General features: G+C 47.1%; 1 protein-coding gene, 1 non-coding gene and 1 pseudogene across 2 annotated transcripts; all 3 read right to left on the bottom strand.

Annotated features, from left to right (window-relative positions):
* Positions 1 to 324: 324 nt before the first annotated feature.
* On the bottom strand, positions 325 to 2,019 carry LOC146203190 (uncharacterized). The gene has a single exon (XM_084602877.1). It carries the CDS (start codon positions 2,017 to 2,019, stop codon positions 340 to 342), a length of 1,680 nt encoding a protein of 559 aa, XP_084459003.1. The 3' UTR covers positions 325 to 339.
* A 12,989-nt stretch (positions 2,020 to 15,008) lies between these two features.
* TRNAQ-CUG (transfer RNA glutamine (anticodon CUG)) lies at positions 15,009 to 15,080 on the bottom strand. Its single transcript has one exon. It is a non-coding gene; the product is annotated as a tRNA-Gln (tRNA).
* A 7,294-nt stretch (positions 15,081 to 22,374) lies between these two features.
* Positions 22,375 to 23,402, bottom strand: LOC146203188 (uncharacterized; annotated as a pseudogene).
* Positions 23,403 to 23,410: the final 8 nt, after the last annotated feature.

The raw sequence follows: 23,410 nt of genomic DNA, 5'->3' as shown, positions 1-23,410 counted from the left end.
CATATATTCGGTCCAACCTTGCGTGACAGCTACCTTGAAAGTGTGCGAACTTTGCTTGGCTTTCATGCGTCAGTATACAGCCAGCATCTTCAAGCTCTGCCTCATTAACAATGTCAATAAGTAACTCTGCACTCTTGTCACGAAGGACACGGTCTGTTGTTCTATCTTCCGGTCTACAGACACAGTTGAAGTCTCCATATTCAAACCCATTCGCAGCACGAATAAAACAACGACAGGAAGGAAACACACACGACAGGACGAATGCTGCGTTGTCTTCCAACTAAAGTTTATTATGAAAAACCCAAGCTTAAGTACAGAGCTACTATCACCTTCTGACAGTCAAACATGTGTGTCTAAAAAAGCCACTTCATTATCATGTAGATAGAGGGATGGGGTGCTGACACATTGATCGCCTGCTTTTCTAATGTGATATGCCTCAATAATTTCTCTTTCTACCTGATCCCTTCCCCGCCCAAGAAACTTAGTTTTCCGAAAAATGGGTTTGCACTTACAGTCTCGGCAGTGAATTGCGAGATTGCTGCCTTTTCCTTCTTTCACCTGATCGTGGTGTTCTTTTGCTCTCTGATTAAAACAGCGTCCAGTTTGACCTATGTACACACGATTACAGGTGAGTGGAATGCTGTACACTATCTTAGTAGTGCACCGAGTGAACCAAAGGTGGTGCTTGATCGAACAAATCGGCTTTTCTTTTCTCACCATCATAGGACAAATTTTTGAAAGCTTACTCGGCGCAGAAAAGACCACGTTTACATCATATCTTTTGGCAACTTTCTTAAGATTGTGAGATAATTTATGAAGGTACGGAATTACTTGAGTGACCTGCCTCTGATCTTGCTTATCTTTCTTTTTAATACCCTTTTTCTTCTGAAGCAGGCTCTCTGCAACTGCAGATAAAGTACCAGGAGGAAAGCCAGACATACGCAATCGCTCTGTTTGCATTTTGACACTTTCGGACATTAGATGCGTACACGATTTTTCTAAGGCGGAATTGAGGCAATTCATGGCAATTGCTCTTTTGATTATTTTAGAATGAGCGCTACTATAGGGGAGGAGTGCCTTTTGTGATCTTGGATTGTACATCCAACATATGTGTCCTTCTAAAAATGAAATTCTTAGGTCAAGAAACTGTATGCTATTGTCACGTGGGAGCTCATGGGTAAACTTTAAACCATTTGAGACCGACCTGAATGAGTCTAGAACGTCAGCAACAGCCTCGTCAATAGATGAATTGTGCGGCTTGTCCATTATCACTAGATAGTCGTCTACATACCTAAAAATACGCACGTCAGGAAGCGAGTTTAACAAACTCTTGTCAACGCGAGATAAAAATATGTCACACAGAACTGGCGCCACACACGAGCCAATGCAAATACCTGCTTTTTGCGTGTAAAACCTGTTGTTAAAATTAATGGCAGTGGATTGTAGATAAAACTCTAATAGGATTAAGAAACGGTCGCTACTTACACCCGACAAGTTTTGAAAAGGCACTTCTCCCGACTCATCAATTACCGACCTTACAGCCTTAAACAAATGTTCGTGCGGTATGGAATAATACAAATCTTCAATGTCAATAGAGAATCCAAAGGTGGCTGATGTGGTGCTGCCGAGCCCTTGCTTCAGTTCTTCAACGATCTGGTGCGAGCTCCTGACGAGGAAGGGGTCTTCTGTCTTCAATGTCGACAGCTGCTTTTGGAGAAACTTTCCTATAACCGACTGCCAACTACCCTTCTCCGATACTATCACTCTGAATGGGAAATCAGGCTTGTGCGTTTTGCATGAGAAGAATGCTTCTAGTGTGCAACTTTCCGAATTCTTCACACTCTTTGCAAGCGAATCAAGGTGTAGATTCTGGAGCATCCTTATTGCTGTGGTCTTTTGTATTCTCTTCTTGAAGTTAGTTTTCTTGAAATTATTCTCTACAGCTTGAATGGCTTTCTGCTCATACGCTCCTTCCTGTAGCACCACAAACCCACCCTCTTTGTCAGACTGGGCTACCATTAAGCCATGCTGTTTTGAGTAGCTGACCACCTTTCGTTGCTGAGGCAAGCGCTTAGAACAGTGACTCACGTTGTTTGCCACAGCTCCATCCCAAACGGCTCTGTCCTTGTCTCGCTCCTTTGCTTTTCCTGCTACACGTCGAGCCAGGAGTTCCGGCTTCCCTGCAGCGGGTTCAAAGCAGAATTTTGGCCCTTTTTCAAGGATGCCGCGAATTTCATCCGAGAGCTCGATGTCATCCACGACGTCGACCTTGCTGGGTGCAGTGTGGTTGCTCCTCCTTTTCGGTAGGGAAACTCGAACTCGATGCCACAAGAACTCTGTACTTTGTGCTGCCAATTTTTTGTAATCGCGGAACATTCTCGCCGCTCCGCATGGATCCTTTCCTTCCTGGACAAGCACACGAAGCCAGTCTTTATACAGACGAATTTGGCGCCAACCTTCGGACTTGAGTATTCTACACAATCTTCTTGCGTGGCCCAGGGACGGCGACACAACACCTAGTAATGCTTGAACTTCCAAGGGAACCACCCCTTGCTTGATGCAGAAAGAAAGAGTCCGGCACTGGCAGGTGGTCACAGCGATTAAATTCACACATGCATTCGTCCTGTCGTGTGTGTTTCCTTCCTGTCGTTGTTTTATTCGTGCTGCGAATGGGTTTGAATATGGATCAATACCAACTGGCCCAAACCTCGGTGTTATTGAAGTCTCCTAGCAAGAGAACACGCCTCTCATGTATTAGGAAGGACTTCATATAGTGAAAAAACTCTTCGCGCTCAAATATTCTAGTCGGCGCATAAACGCAGATCACTCTCCAGTCCAATCCAGAAAAACTGAAATCACATATCAAAAGCCGACCACTCTCACACGAGAACACAGACTGTACACACTCTATATAATTTCGGATGAAAATGACACATCCCCCCGATCTTCCAACCGCAAACATTATATCTAGAACGATATATTTCAGCCATTTTCTCTGTTTGTTGTTCGCTTTCCAATTTGCTCTCTTGAACGGCTAGCACATCAATTTCATTTTCCAGTAGAAGGCGGTTCAGCTGCTGTTGTCTCCGACGCGTTGACAGCCCCCTCACATTTAGCGTGGCTACGCGCAAGCGAGTGGATAAATTGGTCGCCATCTCAAGAAATTATAAATCGCGAAACATATCACTCACATCTCTTTTGCAGAAAGACAGCATTGTGGTTGATCTGTTGCACGGGATGACCATTCTTCCGTTTTGGCGAGTCCGTCGGTCGTTCCAAGCGCTGCTGCCGATCATGGACCGGGCTTGTATCGTCTCGCCCGAAAAGGGTACCCCCGCTATGGCGGAGGCTCAGGTGACACAGTTCTCCGGTCTGGAGGCATGTTTGGCGTTGGCTTGAAGGCCGACCGGCCTTCACTGGAGGCTGGCCGTTTCCCGCTCCTCCTTGTGTTGATCCCTCGTTGACACTGTCTTCGTGCACACGCTTCACAGGCAAGGTAGAAGCAGCTGGCATCTCAGCTTCAGTGTCTCCCTGTTCCTCACTGCGTTGTGTAGTCGAAGCTGGGCTTGCAGCACTGGTATTGCCGTCTTCTTTCGTGGGTGTCTATGTCTCAGTAACATTTGACAACGGAGCTATCAAATCTGATTCACAGTGTTCTTTCAGAGCAGGGGTCTTCACAGAGGATTGTTCTTTCTGCTCTGCATCCTCAGTGATTCCACTGCTAGCTTCCTCGGCGTCCACTGCGTCCATCAAGTGCTCGCCTGCCACTTCACTCGGCACGGGGCCTGCAACGTTGGCATACGTGCGCACACATTGGGACTCGTCAGGGCCGTAGCGACGACACAGCCCTCAGCGCGGCGCACGACATTCACGACGTATATGTCCTTTCCCGCGGCACCGGAGGCAAAGCGGGGCTCTGCCTGGGACGTGGACGAGTGCGACGTCCTCGGCGACCCGAAGCTGATGCGGCAGGTCCTCAATGGTAACGCCCACTTTGAGCTTCAGCGTGACCGTTCGAGTCGTTGTAAGACATGTCGACACACCCTTGCACTTTCCACTTGTCTTCTGATATTTCCGTAACTTTTCCAAAAGCCGCCAACGCCGCTCGCACATCATCGTCTTGCACGCCGTGAAGCAGCCAGAAAAGTTTCAACCTGATGCCTTGGTTACAGGGGTCAATGACCACGCATCGGTGCTCCTTCACTTCAAAAGCTTCGGCTTGCAAAATCTTCGCTTTCGCCTCTTCCCCTTTAAACGTTACCGCCCACACATGATTCATTTGATATGCCCCGAGGGCAACCACTTCCGGCAGCAGTGAAAGACGAGCGAGGGAGTCTCGAAAGTGCTCCACCGGTACGGCCTGGCATTTATGTCGCCATGCAAAAAAAAAAGCAGTATGCAAAACACTCGAACCTGTAGGCAGATGAGGTAGAACCAGTTCATAATCCTTGGCAGTCCTTTCGCTACTCCTGATACCACGGCCCAGCTGGGCCGCTGAATCCGCTCCTTGGGAGTCCATGATGAACACGTCCGTCACGCTCGGTGGTCGGAAGTGGAATCCCCACTAGACCACGCCGGAGCACAGACAAGGTCAGATGAAGCAGGATAAGTGGCCTGACAGGAGCTGCATGACGGGTGTAATGACCTCCTCCTCTATCTAACGCGCAAAAAAAATAAATAAAATGACTAAAATAGCACGCAACGAATCGTAATATATTGCCAAGAACGGTAGCGCTATCCTCAGCTTATGCGCCAGATCTCATGAAGCGAACTACGTAAATCAGGCGTCCAATGAACAGCAATGTTAATGCATGGAGTGACTAGGCGTAGGAGTAAAATAAAGGTCTCACCGAGATTTGAATTCGGATCGCTGGATTCAGAGTACAGAGTGCTAACCATTACACCATGAGACCTCAAGTTCCGACGCCGGGAATCGAACCCGGGCCTCCTGGGTGAGAGCCAGGTATCATAGCCACTAGACTTTTTTTTTTTTTACTTTTTTACCAGACTTATGACAAGTACAAAACACAAAATCAATGATAAAAGAGTCGCCAAGCCTTCGGCTTACACATGTGATTTTAAATTGTTTGATGGCAACCAATTGGTCAAGTAGATTCATCCATTCCGATGGATCAGGCTCGCTTTTGTACACATCTCGGATATACGCCACGCTCTCGACGAAATTTTCTCTAACAGATCACGTATTGACGACTGCATGACGCATTTGCATTCTAGTCTTCCATATACTATGGAGGCTAAGGAGCATTATCATATCGTATAAAGTTTCTTGATTTTCAACTGGCAGGAAGCGTATGCCGTAGGGATCTATTGGGAGTTCTTTTTTTATTGTTCTTTGAAGAACAACCCAATGAAATATCGGGTCCCAGCAGTCTATAAAGACATGCTCAAGTGTTTCGGGTTTCTTGCAGAGGAGGCAATTGGTTGTCCACGGGACGAATATTCCTTTTTTTTTTTTTCAGCCAAACTTTGACTGGAAGCGTCCCGGTATGCAATTTGAAGAAAAACGACTTTGTCGTAGGCTTAATTGGCATCCTCTTTACTCTGTTTAAGACGTCCTGTCCTGGGCCTCCATAGTATACAGAGCGGTACACAGGCACAGGTAGCATAATGTCTATAAGGTCTGTATGCAGTTTGCGCCTTGAAACTGAAGAAAGATATTCCACTGAGAATCGGACACTCAGCATTCTGAATGCAAGAACAACCTCATGTAAGTAACCAGAGACCGTGGTACAGGGATCTAAAAATGACGTCACAATGAATTGTAGTAGCATATTGCACATTCTTATTTGTAAAACAGTTCTCAAAAACGGGTCTTGCTGGTCTCGAAGATATAGAAACCGAGATATTATCCGGCGTAAAAACAAATGAACCAGACCAAGGCCTCCATATATAACAGGCAGAAACAATTTTATGCGGCTTACTCTTTCCCATGTGGAGGACCAAATAAACACAGAAAAAATGCGATGCACTTTCTGTACATGGACCAGTGACATAGATAAGACATTCATGGTATACCATATTTTGGAAAGCAAGAAAACATTACAGATGCTAGCCCGCGCGAACATAGATAAATCCCTTCCCTGCCATCCTTCCGCTTTTTCCCGTACTCGGTTGGTTTCCTCTGCCCACTGTCGCTCAGTGTCACGATAACAGCAAAGCGGCACGCCAAGGTACTTTGTAGGTAATTCCGCCCACTTCATGAAAGCGAAATACTCGGGTTTATTATCCCATTGTCCCTGCCAAAAGCCTGAGCGTTTTTCCCAATTAATTTGGCAGTCTGTTTGCAATATTTCCCCGTAATGGTAACAACTTCCCGAACGCTGTCTTTATCTCAACAAAAGACGGAAATATCATCCGCGTAAGCTAGAACCTTAACATGAGCGTCGTAAAGCTTAAAACCAATCACCTTATCGCTGTGACGCAAAGCTAAACACATTGGTTCGAGGTAGATTCCAAATAGTAGGGGCGACAGAGGGCAGCCCTGTCTTACCGACGAGCACACTGGCACGCTTCCGGTAAGAGTACCATTTACAATCACACGTGTCGTGCAACATGCGTATGACATATTAACGCCTTCTAGTACGACTCGACCGACGTTGGTGTGCTCAAGGATACTAAGTAAAACCACGTGTGATACGCGGTCAAAAGCTTTTGCTAAATCGAGTTGCAGCATAGCAACACGGCCTTTACAAACATCGCAACATTCCAGAACATTACAGGCGACATGAATATTTGTAGCTATTGTGCGGCCTTTGATGCCACATGTTTGGTGTGGACCTACCAAAAGCTTTATTACGGTTTGTAGTCGGTTTGCTAAGACTTTGGTGTAGATTTTGTAGTCTGTGTTGGTGAGGCTAATTGGACGGTACGACCCCACCAGCAACCGCTGCTCGGGATCATCAGTTTTGGGTATCAAGGTAATATGGGAAGCGCCAAAGGACAGTGGCACTCTTTGCTTTGCATACGCTTCCGAGATCACACGGTGTAACAGAATGGCCACTGGTGTTCTAACCCCTTGTAAAAATTTGCAGTTAACCCATCCGGTCCAGGGGCTTTACCATATTGTAAGCCATCGATTGCACTTTGAATTTCGCTAATACTAATTGGTTCTTCAAGTCGCGCTTCTGTCTCATCATCAAGCGATGGCATAAGCGGTAAAACATCTTTTTCAAACCCTTCTTGAACATCTCTTTCATGACCTAACAACTCGCTGAAATATTCAACAAAAGCTTGCACTATGATTTTACTGTCTGAAATTACCTCGCCTCGGTATCGTATCTGTTTAATTTCTTTTTGGCACGCGTACCTTTTCTCGTCCGATAAGGCGCGTTTTGTCGGCGTTTCGCCTGCCCATAGCTTTTGAGCTCGCGCTCTTATCACCGCCGCTTTGTACTCGTTCGTGTCAATCTGTTGCGAGCGGCTCTTTACTTCTCTCAGTTCCTTCGAACAGCTTCCTGGCTTGTCGCTTTCAATGCACAAACGAAATTCAAGACGTTCATTTAATTGCTTTTCTTCATTGTTGTGATTGAACTTGTTGATGCAGCTTCTCTCAATAGCTTTTATTTTTACGCGCTGCTTGAATTCATCCCATTCGGCAACAGCGTTTGCCGAAAAAGCCTGAATTATATCTTTTATTTGTTCATCTACGTAGTTAATAAATTCTTCGTCCTCTAAAAGCTTGTCATCCTTTAATCAGTGGGACGACAACTTAAAGCTACGGAACGCCATTTTCTGCCTGGAAGACCATGCTTTGACATGGTATGAGAACCGAGAAGGCACATTAACATCATGGCCTCAGTTCCGCCGTCTTATCGTAGAGGCGTATGTCAGCCTGGATAGGCGCGAACGAGCAGAACGTGCTCTACAATCCCGGAAACAGATGCCAAACGAGTCCGTCATGATGTATGTTGAGGACATGACGAAACTATTTCGACGTGCGGATCCCAACATGTCTGAAGACAGAAAGCTGCGCCACCTGATGCATGGAGTTAACGAACAGCTTTTTGCTGGTCTTGTACGTAACCCACCAACTACAGTTGCCTCATTTTTAACAGAGGCGGTCACCATGGAAAATATCCTACACCAGCGCCGCTCGGCGGTCTACGACAGCCCAATCCTCGCTACGACTGCTGCCGAGCCTCTTACAGCTGCTGTAAGCAATACTGAACACCTCCGAGATCTTATTCGTGCAATTGTACGGGAGGAACTGCAGAAGGTTTGTGGCACGTTCCAACCCAGGGGCGATTCTCTCGCACATATGATCCGCGAAGAGATTCAGCAAGACACGCAGCCATCTCTGCATGTTGCTGAAGCTCAAAGTACCCCTGTTCCTGATTATTCTCGTCCGACTTACGCTGACATTCTCCGACGCCCAGTTTCCGCCCAAGCTCCGTTGTCTACGTTACCACCAACCCAGTGCATGCCAGTCCAGCAGCCAACGCAATACACTCCTGCACAGCAGCCAACGCGGTACGTGCGGCCACCGCGGTCAAACATTCCACAAACGGACGTCTGGCGGGCCCCTCGGAGCCGCCGCCTTTGCTGCCACTGTGGGGAACCTGGTCACATTTTCCGGTGGTGCCCTTATCGGGAACTCGGACCGGAGGTATTTTACACCAACGCATCTAGACGCACGTTCGATCAACTACCTCGTGACATTGGAGACAACCTCGCACAAGAGAGCCTCCGGAGGGCGCGCCGACAATCCAGGTCTCCATCCCCATGTCGGCAACCTCCTTCAACAACTGGTGACTTCCCGCGAGCACCGCCTGGTCGCTCGCCAAGCCCCCACCGGGAAAACTGAGTAGAGCGACCTCCGGGGGCGGGGCCGCAAAATTTCAGCACAAAGAAGTCCCCCAATGAGAACAGATATGAATTTTGGAGCTGAAACGACAGCATTTGGTTCACGAGACCGGCTATCGTTGGACATCCCTGTGTGCATCGATGGTCATAACGTCAGCGCTTTAGTGGATACCGGAGCAGACTTTTCGATTTTGAGTGGGAAACTGGCAGCGCACCTTAGGAAGGCTATGGCACCATGGTGTAGCACGCAGATACGCACGGCTGGGGGCCATGTAATTACTCCTATTGGACAGTGTACGGCTAGAATCCAGATTCGTACGTCAACGTTCGTTGTCAGCTGCGTCGTTCTCCGGGAATGTTCTCGTGATTTGATTCTCGGTGTGGATTTCCTGCGGGAATATGGCGCCATCATCGATCTCCGACAGTGAACGGCCTCGTTCTCAACGGAGAAAGCGGTTGCCAACCCCACCGACGGCCAACGTACGTGCGCCCTACGAGTTTCAGCCGAGTGTGTTTCAGTGCCTCCCCGCTCCAGCGTGTTTGTGAGTGTTGTGTGCGATAAGCTTCGTGACGGGCCAATAATAGCTGAAGGCAACCGTTCGCTTTTATTTTCTCGTGGCATCTGTGCAGCTCGAAGCTTAATTATTCTCAGCAAGGGTCACTCTGAGCTTCTCGTCACGAACTTCACGAATGAATCTCGCCACCTCTATCGCTCTACTGCCATCGCTTTCGGCGAACTGTTAAAGGAAGTTTCTGAATGTTTTGCGTCTGACATTATTGATCCTCCTAGGGTTCTAGACCACATCGATATTAGCAGTGACCTTTCTGTCTGTCAACAGCGCGACCTGCGTGCCTTACTGCTGGAGTACGCCCCATGCTTTGCCTCATCGTCGAAAGTCCGGCAAACTTCTATCACCAAGCATCGCATCTTAACGTCTGACGATGCCCGACCTATTAGACAGCAGCCGTACCGTATTTCGGCCAAAGAACGTGAGGCAATTCGGACACACGTCCAGGAAATGCTTAATGATGATGCTATTCAGCCGTCGAAAAGTCCGTGGTCGTCGCCAGTCGTGTTGGTTAAGAAAAAGGATGGCACGCTGCGTTTTTGCGTTGATTACAGGAAACTGAATGACATCACAAAAAAAAAGATGTAGATCCGTTGCCCCGTATCGACGATTCACTCCATCGACCTAGCAACGCCAAGTTCTTTTCCTTCATTGATTTAAAAAGTGGTTATTGGCAGATAGAAGTGGATGAGCGCGATCGGGAAAAGACTGCCTTTGTGACACCCGATGGCTTATATGAATTTAAAGTATTGCCTTTCGGTCTGTGTTCAGCGCAAGTGACGTTCCAAAGAATGATGGACACCGTACTAGCTGGTCTTAAATGGCAAACCTGTTTGGTTTATTTGGACGACGTCATCGTGTTTTCAGAAACGTTTGACCAACATCTTAAGCGGCTGCGAACGGTATTGGACGCTCTTCGCTCGGCCGATTTGACACTCAAACCGGAAAAATGTCATTTTGGATATCAGCAGCTGAAATTTCTCGGTCATGTGGTTAGCGCTGACGGTGTCCGGCCTGATCCTGATAAAACAGCCGCTGTAGCCAATTTTCCCATCCCCACCACGAAGAAAGCAGTCCGACGTTTCTTGGGCCTGTGCGCGGTACTATCGCCGTTTCATTGCCGATTTTGCCAAGATTGCAGAACCTTTGACGCGCCTGACACGTGATGACGTCCCGTATGTCTGGTCTTCCGAGCAGCAGGAGGCATTCACCGAGCTGCGCCAACGGCTGCACAACCCTCCCGTTCTTCCGTTCTTGCACACTTCGATGAGGACGCTGCCACCAAAATTCACACCGACGCCAGCAACGTCGGTCTGGGTGCTGTTCTGGTCCAGCACCAGCAAGGCGAGGAAAAAGTGATCGCTTATGCCAGCCGCACCCTTTCTCGGGCAGAATCAAACTATTCAACTTCTGAAAAGGAGTGTCTCGCCGTCGTTTGGGCCACAATGAAATTCCGACCTCACCTCTACGGCCGTAAATTTAAAGTTGTGACAGACCATCATGCTTTGTGTTGGCTGGCTAGTCTTCGAGATCCATCAGGACGTCTTGCACGGTGGAGCCTTCGTATGCAGGAATTTGATTACTCTATCGTTTATAAATCCGGACGTAAACATGAAGATGCTGACACACTGTCTCGTTCACCCGTGGAGTTGGCCCATGACAGTACGGATGAAGACGCCCATTTTCTTTGCATTATCAGTTCCTCTGATTTAAAGGCCCGGCAACGGGCTGATCCAGACCTCAAAACTGTGATCGATCATCTGGAGGGTTTCGATTTTACAGTATCTCGACTGTTTGCTAAAAACTTGACATCCTTCTGTACACGCGACGGAATCCTCTATAAGAAAAGCGCCGGCAACAGTGACCGAACCTATCTTCTAGTCATCCCTGCAGATCTCCGCGATGAAATCCTTCATGCTTGCCATGATGAACCCACCGCTGGACACTTGGGTTTTGCACGCACTCTTACCAAAGTACGCCAGGCCTACTACTGGCCCAAATTTACCGCAACCGTTCATCGATATGTTAGAGGTTGCCGCGAGTGCCAGCGACGCAAAACACCGCCATTGAAACCAGCGGGTTTCCTGCAGCCTATTCCCCCACCGCTAGTACCATTCGACCAAATTAGTATGGACTTTCTCGGCCCTTTTCCTCTATCGTCAGCTGGCAATACGTGGATTATCGTGGCTACAGATTATCTGAGACGTTACGCGGAAACTATGGCGGTGCCACGTGCAACATCCTCCGAAGTGGCACAATTTTTCATGACGCAGATTGTCCTCCGCCATGGCGCCCCTTCATACGTAATCACTGATCGTGCCAAGGCATTTACAGCGCCTCTTCTTGAAGAAGTTTTCCAACTAAGCCAGACACATCACCGAAAGACTACTGCTTACCATCCTCAGTCTAATGGCCTTACTGAGCGACTAAACAAAACAATAGCGGACATGCTCGCCATGTATGTGGATGTCCGGCATAAAACATGGGACGAGATATTGCCTTATGTCACATTTGCATATAACACGGCCGTCCAAGAAACAACTCGATTCATTCCGTTTCGCCTAGTATACGGACGCGATGTACAGACCATGCTCGACGCTATGCTGCCATGTGCGGCTGATGACCAGCTGCTTACCTCTGACGCAAAAGAATTCACCAACTACGCTGAGGAAGCTCGCCAACTCGCCCGTAATCACATTACAAAACAGCAAGCAACAGATGCACGCCGATATAACGACCGCCATCGCTATGTCGTGTTCCAGCCTGGTGACAAAGTCTGGGTGTGGACACCTGTGCGGCGCCCAGGCCTGTCAGAAAAACTTCTCAATCGTTACTTCGGACCCTACAGAGTGTTGCGTCGCCTCTCAGAAGTTACGTACGAGGTTATTCCAGACGGAACTGTACCGAGTTCTAGTCGTCAGTGCTCGTCTGACCTGGTGCATGTGCTTCGCATGAAGCCGTATTTTACCCGCTGAAAGTCGTATTTGCCATCCGGATCAGTTTTTTTCTGTGAGCTTGCGGTTTGTTTTTGGCTTTTTTTCGAGGGGGGGGGGGGGAATAATGCCACCTGACGGTTCGAGGTAGCGCTTGAAAGACGAAGAAGTTAGACTCTCGCGCGCTTCGGCTAGCTAGGACTGTTGACTAATGAGCCTGTGTCTTTGTGTTACCGTTTCCCAGGAACCTCTATCTTGACTGTGTGTATCTGCCCCTGTTGCCGATTCCCATAAATCCCTGTCTTCGTGACAATATATTCTGTCAAGTCTTGCATGACTTTCATTCTGAAAATGCGTAAATAGTGGACGCATACCATCTGTTAGAGCTGCCCCCACATCTTCCAAATTGCATTCTTGTACAATCTGATTAAGCGCTAACGCACTCTTGTCCATGACAGGCAGCTTTTTTAAGCGATCAGCAGCGCTACAGACACAGTTAAAGTCTCCTACCAGGATTACTTTCTTGTCGCATGAAAGGTACTGATAAAGATTATCAAAAAATATTGCGCGGTCAGCCTCAACGTTTGGCGCATAAACACAAACTGCTCGCCAGTTGCACGTAAGGAAGAAAAAGTCTACAACAAGAAGACGCCCATTTTCACAAATGACGACAGATTCAGGGACAACTCTTATGTCGTTGCGAATAAAAAGAACGCAACCCCCTGATGTACCAAGAGCATGGCAAACACATACGTTGTAGCGGGTCTGAAAGGGCGCCACCATACGATCCGTTTGCTCAACACTTTCGATCTTTGTTTCTTGGACGGCTATTAGGTCAAGTTTCTTTTCCAAGAGAAGTCTTTTAAGCTGGTACTGTCTTTTTCTTGCTCCCAGTCCTCTAACGTTTAATGTGGCAATACGTAGCACTATCTTATTGCTAGGGTCCATGATTTAGTTTGAATATTTGAACGTATATGGTGACGGCCTTTGCTGGTAAAAAACAACAACAAAAAAAAGACTTACTGAACTTATTTGCATATGCTCTTCATGATGCAGACACATAGTTGCACCAGACAGTAGCGAGAAACTGTTCTTACAATGTCCCCTCAGCACCTTCCAACGCAGCCAGCACCAATGCACAGATTCACGGTAGTTACGGTGGCGGTTTTCCCGCCGACCGTGTATCAGGCGGGATGTTGGGGCGCGGCTTAAAACTCGGCCGTCTGGTCGAAGCCGCTTTTGGTGGCGGTTCATCTCCAATGCTGCTTCCTGGCGTCCCAGATGCGTCGCTTGTTGCATCCCGTGGACGCTTTCCCGCTAGACTACCGGTTGCATCTTCCGCGACGTCCATAGTTTCACCTTGCTGATGCATCTCCTGTGATGAATGTTCAGCAAGCGGCCTGTCCTTTCCTTCTTTTGAGGTGATTTTGTTGGCAGAAACTACCGTCTGCTGAGTCTCGGTTGAATTGTCCATTTCAGGGGTCGTCTTCTGCTCAGATCCTGAAGCAGCTGACTGTGTTTCGTCCACATCAGTTACATTTTTTGCTGCCTCTTCAGATTCAACCTCGTCCATGAGCAGATCGGACGTATCCATTCTGCTCACGGGGCCTGCAGCGCTGGCATATGTGCGGGTGCATTGCTCCTGTTCGTGTCCGTACCTTCGGCAAGCACCGCAACGTGGTATACATTACACTGTCGTCGGATGTGACCAGTAGAATGGCACCGGAGGCAGAGTGGCGGTCGTCCCGATACAACCACAAGTGCCAACTCGTCAGCAACAATGACTTGGTGTGGAAGGTCGTCAAGCTTCATCCCTGGCTTGAGCTTGAGGGACACCAACCTCGTAGTTGAGCCTTTATCGGCGACACCTTGAACGCGCCATCGCTTTCTAGTGACATCACTGACTGTCCCGTATGACGCAAAAGCTAGCCTCACGTCTTCGTCAGTCACGCCATGAAGAAGCCAGTGCACTTTCATACGCACGCATTGGTTCACCGGGACAATAACAAGGCACCGATGCTCTTTAGCCTTCAGCTCGCCCGCATTCAAAATCTTCTTCACACCTTCCGCATCCTTGAAAGTTACCGCCCATACATGGCTCATTCGATACGCCCCCAGAGCGATAACGTCTGGGAGCAGCGACATTCCGGCTAGCGCATCGCGAACGACTTCCACCCTGTATGGGCGGGCCCTTATATCAGCGTGCAGAAAAATAGAATTCAAAACAACTCGCCCGGTTGGCGGACTTGGCACGATAACCTGGTATTCCTTGTCAGATGCAAAACCCTCGTTTCCGCGGTCAGACATGGCCGCTGTAGACGCTCCGGCGGACTCTTTCATCCTGCGTCCGTTCACTAGCGTGGCTGGAAGCAGAATCCTCCACTAGACCACACCGGAGCACAGACAAGGGCTGATGAAGCAGGATAAGTGGCCTGACAGGTGCTGCATGACGGGTGTAGTGACCTCCTCCTCTATCTAACGGGTGTAGTGAACTCCTCCTCTATCCTCTAAAAAAATAAATAAAGACACTAAAATAGCACGCGACGAATCGTAATAAATAGCCAAGAACGGTTGCGCTATCCTCAGCTTATGCGCCGGATCTCACGAGGCGAACTACGTAAATAAGGCGACCAAAGAACAGAAATGTGAATGCATGGAGTAACCAGGCGTAGAAGTAAAATAAAGGTCTCACCGAGATTTCAACTCGGATCGCTGGATTCAGAGTCCAGAGTGCTAACCATTACACCATGAGACCTCAAGTTCCGACGCCGGGAATCAAAACAGGGCCTCCTGGGTGAGAGCCAGGTATCCTAGCCACTAGACCACGCTTTTTTTTTTTCTTTATTGCCGTGAAACACAAAACAAAAATACACATGATAAAACACGTCAACTACACTCGAGTTAACGCGTACGTGGCTAAAATCTTTTCAAGTGCACCAACTCATCAAACAGACAATGCCATTGTGGTGGATCCTGCTGCATCCTGAACGTTTCGCGCATATACACCGCACTTTCAATGAAGTTTTCACGCGCAGATCGCGTATCTATATCTGCATGACGCACCTGCATTCGTGTTTTCCACAACTAAGGAGGCCAAGGAGCACAATTAAATCATACGGTGCATCATCGTTACTGGTAGGAATCTGATACCGTACGGAGTTAAGGAAAGTTCCTTTTTAATTGTCCTTTGGAGGAAGTCCCATAGAAAGACAGCATCCCAACACTGTAAGAAAACGTGCTCAATTGTTTCCGTTTTTTTTTTGCACAACAGGCAATTTGTTGTCCATGGGACGAAGATACCTTTATCATTCAGCCAGGTTTTAACAGGGAGCGTATTAGAGTGAAGTTTGAAAAGGAACGTTTTAGCAGATGGCTTCACGGGCATCTTCTTGACTCTTTTCAAAACGTCCTGCCCGGGGCCTCCACAGTGTAATGCCCGGTAAAAGGCACCGGCAGCATCACGTCAATGAGATCTTCATATAATTTTTTTCTGGGAATATTATAAAGGTAATCAAAAGAGAACCGCACTTCAAGCATCTTGCACGAAAAAACAACCTCGCGCAGGTAGCCAGTCACAGTACCAGGCATGTTTTCACATGACACAATCCATTCAGGGAGCAGCCTCTGCAGTCGCACTTGCATCAGAGTTCTTAGAAAGGTATCTTTTTGATCACACAGGAATATAAATCGCGAAACCACTTGACGCAAGAACAAATGGGCAAGGCCGAGCCCGCCCCTTTTAACAGAAATAAAGAAATTCGTCCGGGTGGTTTTTCCCATGTGGATGCCCAAATAAAAACAGCAAAAACGCGGTGCATTTTCTGAATTGAGGTTCGAGAGACACACAACACATTGATGAGGTACCAAAACCTCGAAATAAGAAAAACATTGCAAATAGAAGCGCTCGAAAACATTGAGAGTTGCCTTCCTTGCCACGCATCCGCTTTTTCTTTCGCTCTGGATGTTTCTTCCATCCAGTGCATGTTGGGATCTCGATAACAATCTAAAGGCACGCCTAGATATCGCGTTGGGAGAGCAGACCATCGTAGCTTATAGAAGAAATCAGGTGCCACGTCCCAATCACCGTGCCAAAACCCAGAGCTTTTCTCCCAATTGATCTTACATCCGGTTTGATCACAAAATGTTTGGACGACACCCGTGACTTCACAGATGCTCTTCCTGGTCGCACAAAAGACTGCAATGTCATCAGCGTATACATATATGCTAGCATTTTCACGTGTGCTGATGGAAGCTTGAATCCTAAAATGCGATCGCTATCTATGATAGCCAAGCAAAGTGGCTCTAAATACAATGCAAAAAGCAGGGGTGAGAGCGGGCAGCCCCGCCTTACCGATGACCATACTGCGATGCTGTCAGTCCACCATTCACTATAATACGGGTCGTGCAGTTCGCATAAGCCATTTTAACACCCTCCACTATGACTTCACCAAGGTTAGAATGCTCCAAAATGGAAAAACGAATTTCGTGAGAAACACGGACAAAGGCTTTCGCCAAATCCAACTGCATCATGGCTATCTGACCACCCAGTGCATCAACACATTCTAGTGGGGTTCTTGCGACATGTATATTCATGGGAATTGATCGACCCTTGATGCCGCACGTTTGATGAGACCCAACCAACTTTTTTATTACGCTTTGCAGTCTTTTTGCTGAAACCTTCATGTACACCTTGTAGTCAAAATTGTTGAGGCTAATCGGTCGATATGACCCCACCAACAGTCGTTTCTCCGGATCATCTGTCTTGGGTATTAGAACAATGTGCGATGTAGAGAAAGACAATGGAATAGTATTACGTTCATAAGCTTCAGTGATTACATCGAGCATAAACTGAGCCACATACTGCTGAAAAGTTTTAAAGAAGGCAGCGCTTAGACCATCCGGCCCAGGGGCTTTCCCAGGTGTCAGGTCATCTATTGCAGATTCTATCTCCTGCAACGTTATCTGTGTTTCTAGGAGCGTTTTACTTTCGTCATCCAGTGCAGGCATCAGTTTTAGACAATCTGTTTGAAAGCCGCCTACAGTCTCAAGCTTAGCGATAAGCAGTTCTTCGAAGTGCTCTGCTACCGCGCACGCTGAATATCTTTAGCATATTCAGTTATATGGCCGGCATACCTTATACTCCTTATTTCTTTCTGGCAGGCGTATCTTTTCTCGTCTGCCAGCGCTCGTTTTGTCGGCACTTCTCCAGCCCAAAGTTTTTCAGCCCTTGCACGTATGACAGCCCTGTGTATCTTTCGCTATCGATTGTTTCGAGCCTACTTTTAATCTCTCGTATTTTAGTGGCGAAATGCGCTGGCACAGTACTTTCCATGCTAAAAAAAAAAAATCTGAAGTTGTTCATTCAGTTCTTTTTCTTTTTCTTTCTCTGTATGCCGCATCTTACTGCTCTTTTCTATGGATTTCAATTTGACCCACTCTTTGAAGCTGTCCCATTCCGCTGCAAAACTTACTGGTCGCATAGCCAGACGGTTTTCAAACTTGGTCTTAACTTCCGTAAGGAACTCTTCATCGGCGAGAAGCTTGGCATTCAGTTTCCATAGGTACCAGTTAAAGCGCGATTTCTTTCCTTTTATACCGAACACTGCACTCACGAGGCAATGATCACTGAAAGACACAGGTTTGACCTCATATGCAGTACATAGGCAAACAAGATCAACCGAGGCATACACCCTGTCCAATCTATCATGGCTATCACGCTGAGAGTGCGTGAACTCTGGCTGGTTTCCAGTGGAGAACACACTGCAAACATCCTCAAGGCCGTATTCATGCTCAAGTGCATTCAGCAGCTCAGAGCTTCTGTCTCTTCGAGGTTTACACTTTGCCGCTCGGTCCACAGCTGCGCACACACAGTTGTAATCGCAAAGTACAAGCAAGATTTGGTCGACCTTCAACCACAACACGTTCGCGTTCTGAATTGGGAGCATACACACACACAACACGCCAGCATAAATTACAGTAGGTAAAATCAGTAACCAAAAGTCGACCACTTGGACAGGCAAAAACGAACTCTACACTTACTCCCAGCGTGTTACGTATAAATAAAAGGCATCCACCCGATACACCAATAGAATGGCATACACACACATAAACGTTTGTTTGAAATGAAGTCACTATACGGTCAGTGCTTTCTTGGCTCTCAGTCTTTGACTCTTGAACAGCTGCTATATCTATTTCATTATCCACAAGGAGGCGACTGAGCTGGCATTGTCGCCTTCTTGCTCCCAGCCCTCTGACATTGAAAGTAGCTACGTGTAATAGCGAATTAAGCTTGAGAGTCATGTATTAGAGAGAGATGCCCCGCATGGTGCCTACCTTCATGGTTGCGTGCCTCCGCTACTGACGAACAGCGGCGTATGTATGCATGTAATGTCCTCCCAGCAGAACGTCGGGGTGCATTCAAACGAAGTCAAAGCACTTTGTTTCATTTTTGCTCACACAAGCACCGCTTGGTTGCAGAAGGTTCCTGACGCTGGACGGTGGGCAGCCGACCCACAAATCGTTCAGGACACCACAAAAACTACGGAGGCGGTTTCCCCGCCTGCCGCGTCTCTGCCGAGAAGTTCGGCTTCCGTCTCAACGTTGCTCTTCGGATGCCCGCAGCTTTCGGCGCGGCTCACTACAAACACCGCCTGGCAGTTGAATCTCCTCGACGTTTTCCTCGTGCGGACGTTTAGGGGTAATCAAGGCTGCTGTCTCCGGCCGAACCTCCATGGCATCATCACAGGGAGGCTCAGTACTGAGATGCTCCTCAGCGTCAGAAAAATTGATTACGTCTTCTGACGCTTTCTTTGACACGCCTTCATGGTCCTGTGACGGAGCGTGCAAGGCTTGCAGCGTTTCATTCTCTTGACTGGGCACAGTCACCTTATGCTTTGTTAAAACAGTCATGGAAGGCGCGTCCTGTTTTGTTGACTGACCTCTAATGTCAGCAGCCTCCTCCGCATCCACCTCGTCCATTATTAACTCTGACGAGTCTTCGCTGGTCCCAGGTCCGGTTATGCTAGCGTAGGTACGAGCACACTGGCTGTCTTCATGCCCGAACCGTCGACAGGTTCTGCAGCGAGGAACCCGGCACTCTTTGCGGATGTGACCCGTACTCCGGCAGCGTAGGCACAACGGGGGTCTGCCTGGCACAATAACGAGCGCCAGCTCACCGCTAACATTCAACTGATGAGGCAGGTCGTAAAGCATCATGCCAGCTTTCAGCTTCAGCGTGACGAGTCTAGTAGTAGAGCCGTTGTCTAACATACCTTTAACTCGCCAGCGCTCCCAGGTAACTTCAGATACCTTTCCGTACGGCGTAAAGGCAGCACGAACATCCTCGTCTGGCACTTCACTTCACTTCACTTTATTTCCTTAAAGGCCTCTCTTGGAGGCATTACATAAGGGGTGGGTTTACAGACATGAGAAAATACAAGCACAGTTCATTGTATTTGAAAATAGATTTTTGAGGCATCAATAAATGAAGATTTGCATGAGAGGGCGGCGACTTCGTGGGGAAGGGCATTCCAGTCCACAATTGCTCGGGGAAAAAAGGATCCTGAAAAAGTTTTTGTGCGAGCAACAGGCCGAGTTATCTGAAATGGATGCGAAGCGTGATGAGGTAGGTGGGTGCGATGCACAATGTAAGGTGCCTGATTTAGTGAACTGTTTAGAATTTGTGCAGTAAACAAAGACTGGCAATGCGGCGACGAAGTAAAAGGTTATCAAGACTGGAATTATCCTTTGGAGATGAAACTCTGATGAAATACGAGTATGGGTGATGCACGAAACGGATGGCGCGGTTTTGAACTGATTCGATCGCATTTGTTAAGTATATCTGAGATGGGTTCCATATTGGACTGGCGTACTCAAGCTTTGATCTGATCAGTGTTTTATATGCCAAAAGTTTTACTTGTTGGGGCGCATGACGTAGGTGACGTTTTATGAAGCCTAAAGATCTGTTTGCAGATGATATGATGTTAGTTATGTGTGTACACCAAGAAAGGTCGCTGCAAAGTGTGATTCCAAGGTACTTATATGATTCCACGCGTTCTGTGTAAGAGTTAGCAATGAAAAAATAAGGGGGTTATACTGACGATTAAAAGAGATGAGTTTGCACTTCTTGGCGTTTAAAGTCATTAACCAGCGGTTGCACCATTCTTGCACTTGGGTTAGGTCATGCTGTAGTGCTACTTGATCAGATACGTTAGTAATTTTCCGATAGATTACGCGGTCGTCGGCGAAGATTCTTATCTGAGAGTGTACATGAAGAGGTAGGTCATTTATATATATTAAAAAAAAAAGAGAGGGGCGAGTACAGATTCCTGTGGGACACCAGATGTTACGGGGATTGTGTTTGAGCTTTTGTTGTTAACATAGACGAACTGTGAGCGGTTAGCAAGAAACTCTTTAATCCAATTTAGAATGTTGGGATGCGAATTTAGAGCGGCGAGTTTAAGCGTTTGTGAGGCACCTTATCAAAGGCCATTGCAAAGTCTAAGAAAATTGAATCAGTTTGCTGGTTGCGATCAAGGTTAGTGTGCAGATCGAAAGTAAAGATTGCTAGTTGTGTTCGCACGGGAAACCCTTTCGGAAACCATGTTACGCAGGATGGAAGAAGTTGTGTGAATCTAGAAAGTTCATGATATGGCAGTAGATGACATGTTCCATGAGTTTGCATGGCACGCTAGTTAGTGAGATGGGACGGTAGTTTAATGGCGATTCTCTTGTACCTGATTTGTGGACTGCAGGATGACCTTCCCCATCTTCCAGTCGTTCGGTAGCGTTCCTGTTGAAAGAGACTGTGAGAATAAAAGAGACAGATATACGGAAGATATGTCCTTCGTATTTTTGATATCATCAACGCCAGCAGATGAGAGCTTAATTTTGTTAATGAGGATTGAGATGCCATGCGCACTGATGGAAGTAGGCTGGGCATTGATGAGTCAGTTTCTGTTGTAAAAACAGCAGCGAAAGAGCGATTGAACTCGTCGGCACAGTCGGCGTCACTAATCTCTTCATCTGCTCGGTTAGTAAGGGTAATGGTACATGTCGCTTGTGGGTTTAGTATTTCCCAAAACTTTCTAGGGTTGTTGACCAGGATGTCTGGTAGGTCAGTTTCGAAAAAAAGTTTTTTTTGGCGCTACGGAGTGCCTCGGCTGCATGATATCGCTGCCATGCTTCTGTATTAGACTGCATTTTTGCTGACCTATAAAGACGTTTTTTCTTTCTTTCCAATCTTTTGAGAGTTTTAGTAAACCAAAGTTTTTGGCTATTGGCCCGAAAACTGGTAGAAGGAATGAACTTGCAAGTTAGTTCTTTTATCTTATTTTTGAAGGTTAACCAGTTGTCTTCAATAGATCGGCTATGAAAAGTAGATTGGAAAGACGGCAGGAAAGCATGTAATTCATCATTAAAAGCATCATAGTTTCCTTTATCATAAACACGAATAGCTTTGCTGAAGGCTTGGCGGGGTTTAGGGGAGAAGTTGAAGGTGGCATGAATAACTCTATGCTCACTAATTTCGCGCAGGTAGGTAAGTGATGTTAGATTCTCAGGGCGGTTTGTTAGGATTAGGTCTAGGAGGTTAGATGTCCCTTCAGTAACACGAGTGGGTTCAAGGACCATTTGACTGAGATTAAAATTGAGGCATACTTCAACAAAGTTTCTTGCTTCTGAGTTTCCAGCCGTCAGTGGCCCTAAATTTTGCCAGTCGATGCACGGAAAGTTAGTCACCAAAAAGGAGAATTTTCGCGTTAGGATGCTTGGTAGTAACTTGTACAAGCGAGACGTTTAGTTTTTCGGCGAACCCCGGTTTACTGCTTGGGGCCCTATAGCAGACGGCAAGAAGGACGGTTTCGTTTGGAGCGCTGCACTTGAGCCATACTAGTTCCAGGTTAGAATTGATTGCTACAGTTGAACATGATATTTGTTTGTTAATGCGGATAAAAACGCCTCCTCCTCGTACACCTTTGCGATCGTTTCGATATAGGTTAAAGTCCGGCATGTCGTCTAGAACTTCACCATCTGCAACGTCATGTGTGAGCCACGTTTCAGTTACGATTAGTATGTCGCTGCCAGAAGAAGATGTAATACTTGACAGTAATTCGCGCTTAGGAAGAAAGCTGCGAGCATTTGCATAGATTATCGAGAATGAAAGGTTGTTTCGAGTGTTTGTTCCTGGCTGATTGCGCGTTTTCGGACGGCGAAATGATTCCTACAAGACTTCTTTCACGGTTTGAGATTGTTCATCAAAAACATAGCGCTTTGGTCCCATGTGCAAAGTTTTATATCGTAAGGAAAAAGGTCCGGTTTTGTTTTTCGCGAATGCAATAAGTTGCTTCCGTGCATTTCGGACAGGACGAGAGAAGTCTTCGCCTATGCTAAAATCGGTGTTTTCGAGCATTGGGCCTTTTGATAGAATTATTCCCTTGGTTTTGAAAGAAGAGAGCCTCACTATTACTGGCCTTTGACGGTCTGAGCTATGTCGGCCAAGGCGATGAGCGCGCTCAATATCTTTAGGCTCTAATTCCAAGCTTAGATTTTGAAGGCAGTGATCTATGATAATCTTTTCTGATTGTTCGTATGTTTCTGATCTATTTGGATCGGGGAGGCCATAAAATATCAGGTTATTCCTTCTCGACTGGTTCTCGAAGTCATCAAGGCGGGAGTCGAGCACGGAAAGCTGGCGGCTGGTCTCTGTAGTGTTGACCTGAAGGTTTTCAAGTTCTGTTTGCATGTTGCCGAGGGATTGACATTTGATTTATAAGTCTGCAATACGGTCACTTAAGGTTGATAACGTTACATCAGTTGATGCTAGTTGGTTTTTGAGACCCTGTACTTCAATGATGAGCTGCGATTGACCCGCGGTTAACTTCTGCAGTTCAGCCAAGATATTGTCTGTATCTGATGGTCTCGGGTTCATTTCCACGTCGCCAGAAATTAATAATAATGCGCGAATGACATTTGCCCATTCAATAGCAAGACAAAAGCAACACTGAGGGCTCGGCAGCTGCACCAGGCAAATATTGCTCGTTGTTCTATAGAAAAGGGCATACTTGTTACTAACCTGCATTGCGAAGG

This window comes from Amblyomma maculatum, chromosome 1 (genome assembly GCF_055883805.1).
Source record: "Amblyomma maculatum isolate TAMU_Amacu chromosome 1, ASM5588380v1, whole genome shotgun sequence".
Taxonomy (NCBI): domain Eukaryota; kingdom Metazoa; phylum Arthropoda; class Arachnida; order Ixodida; family Ixodidae; genus Amblyomma; species Amblyomma maculatum.
Note: the sequence above shows the minus strand (reverse complement) of the source record. Positions and strands in the feature narration are given on the sequence as shown.

Coding starts and splice junctions, on each gene's coding strand:
- LOC146203190 (XM_084602877.1), bottom strand. CDS start 2,019: ATGGTAGCCCAGTCTGACAAAGAGGGTGGGTTTGTGGTGCTACAGGAA.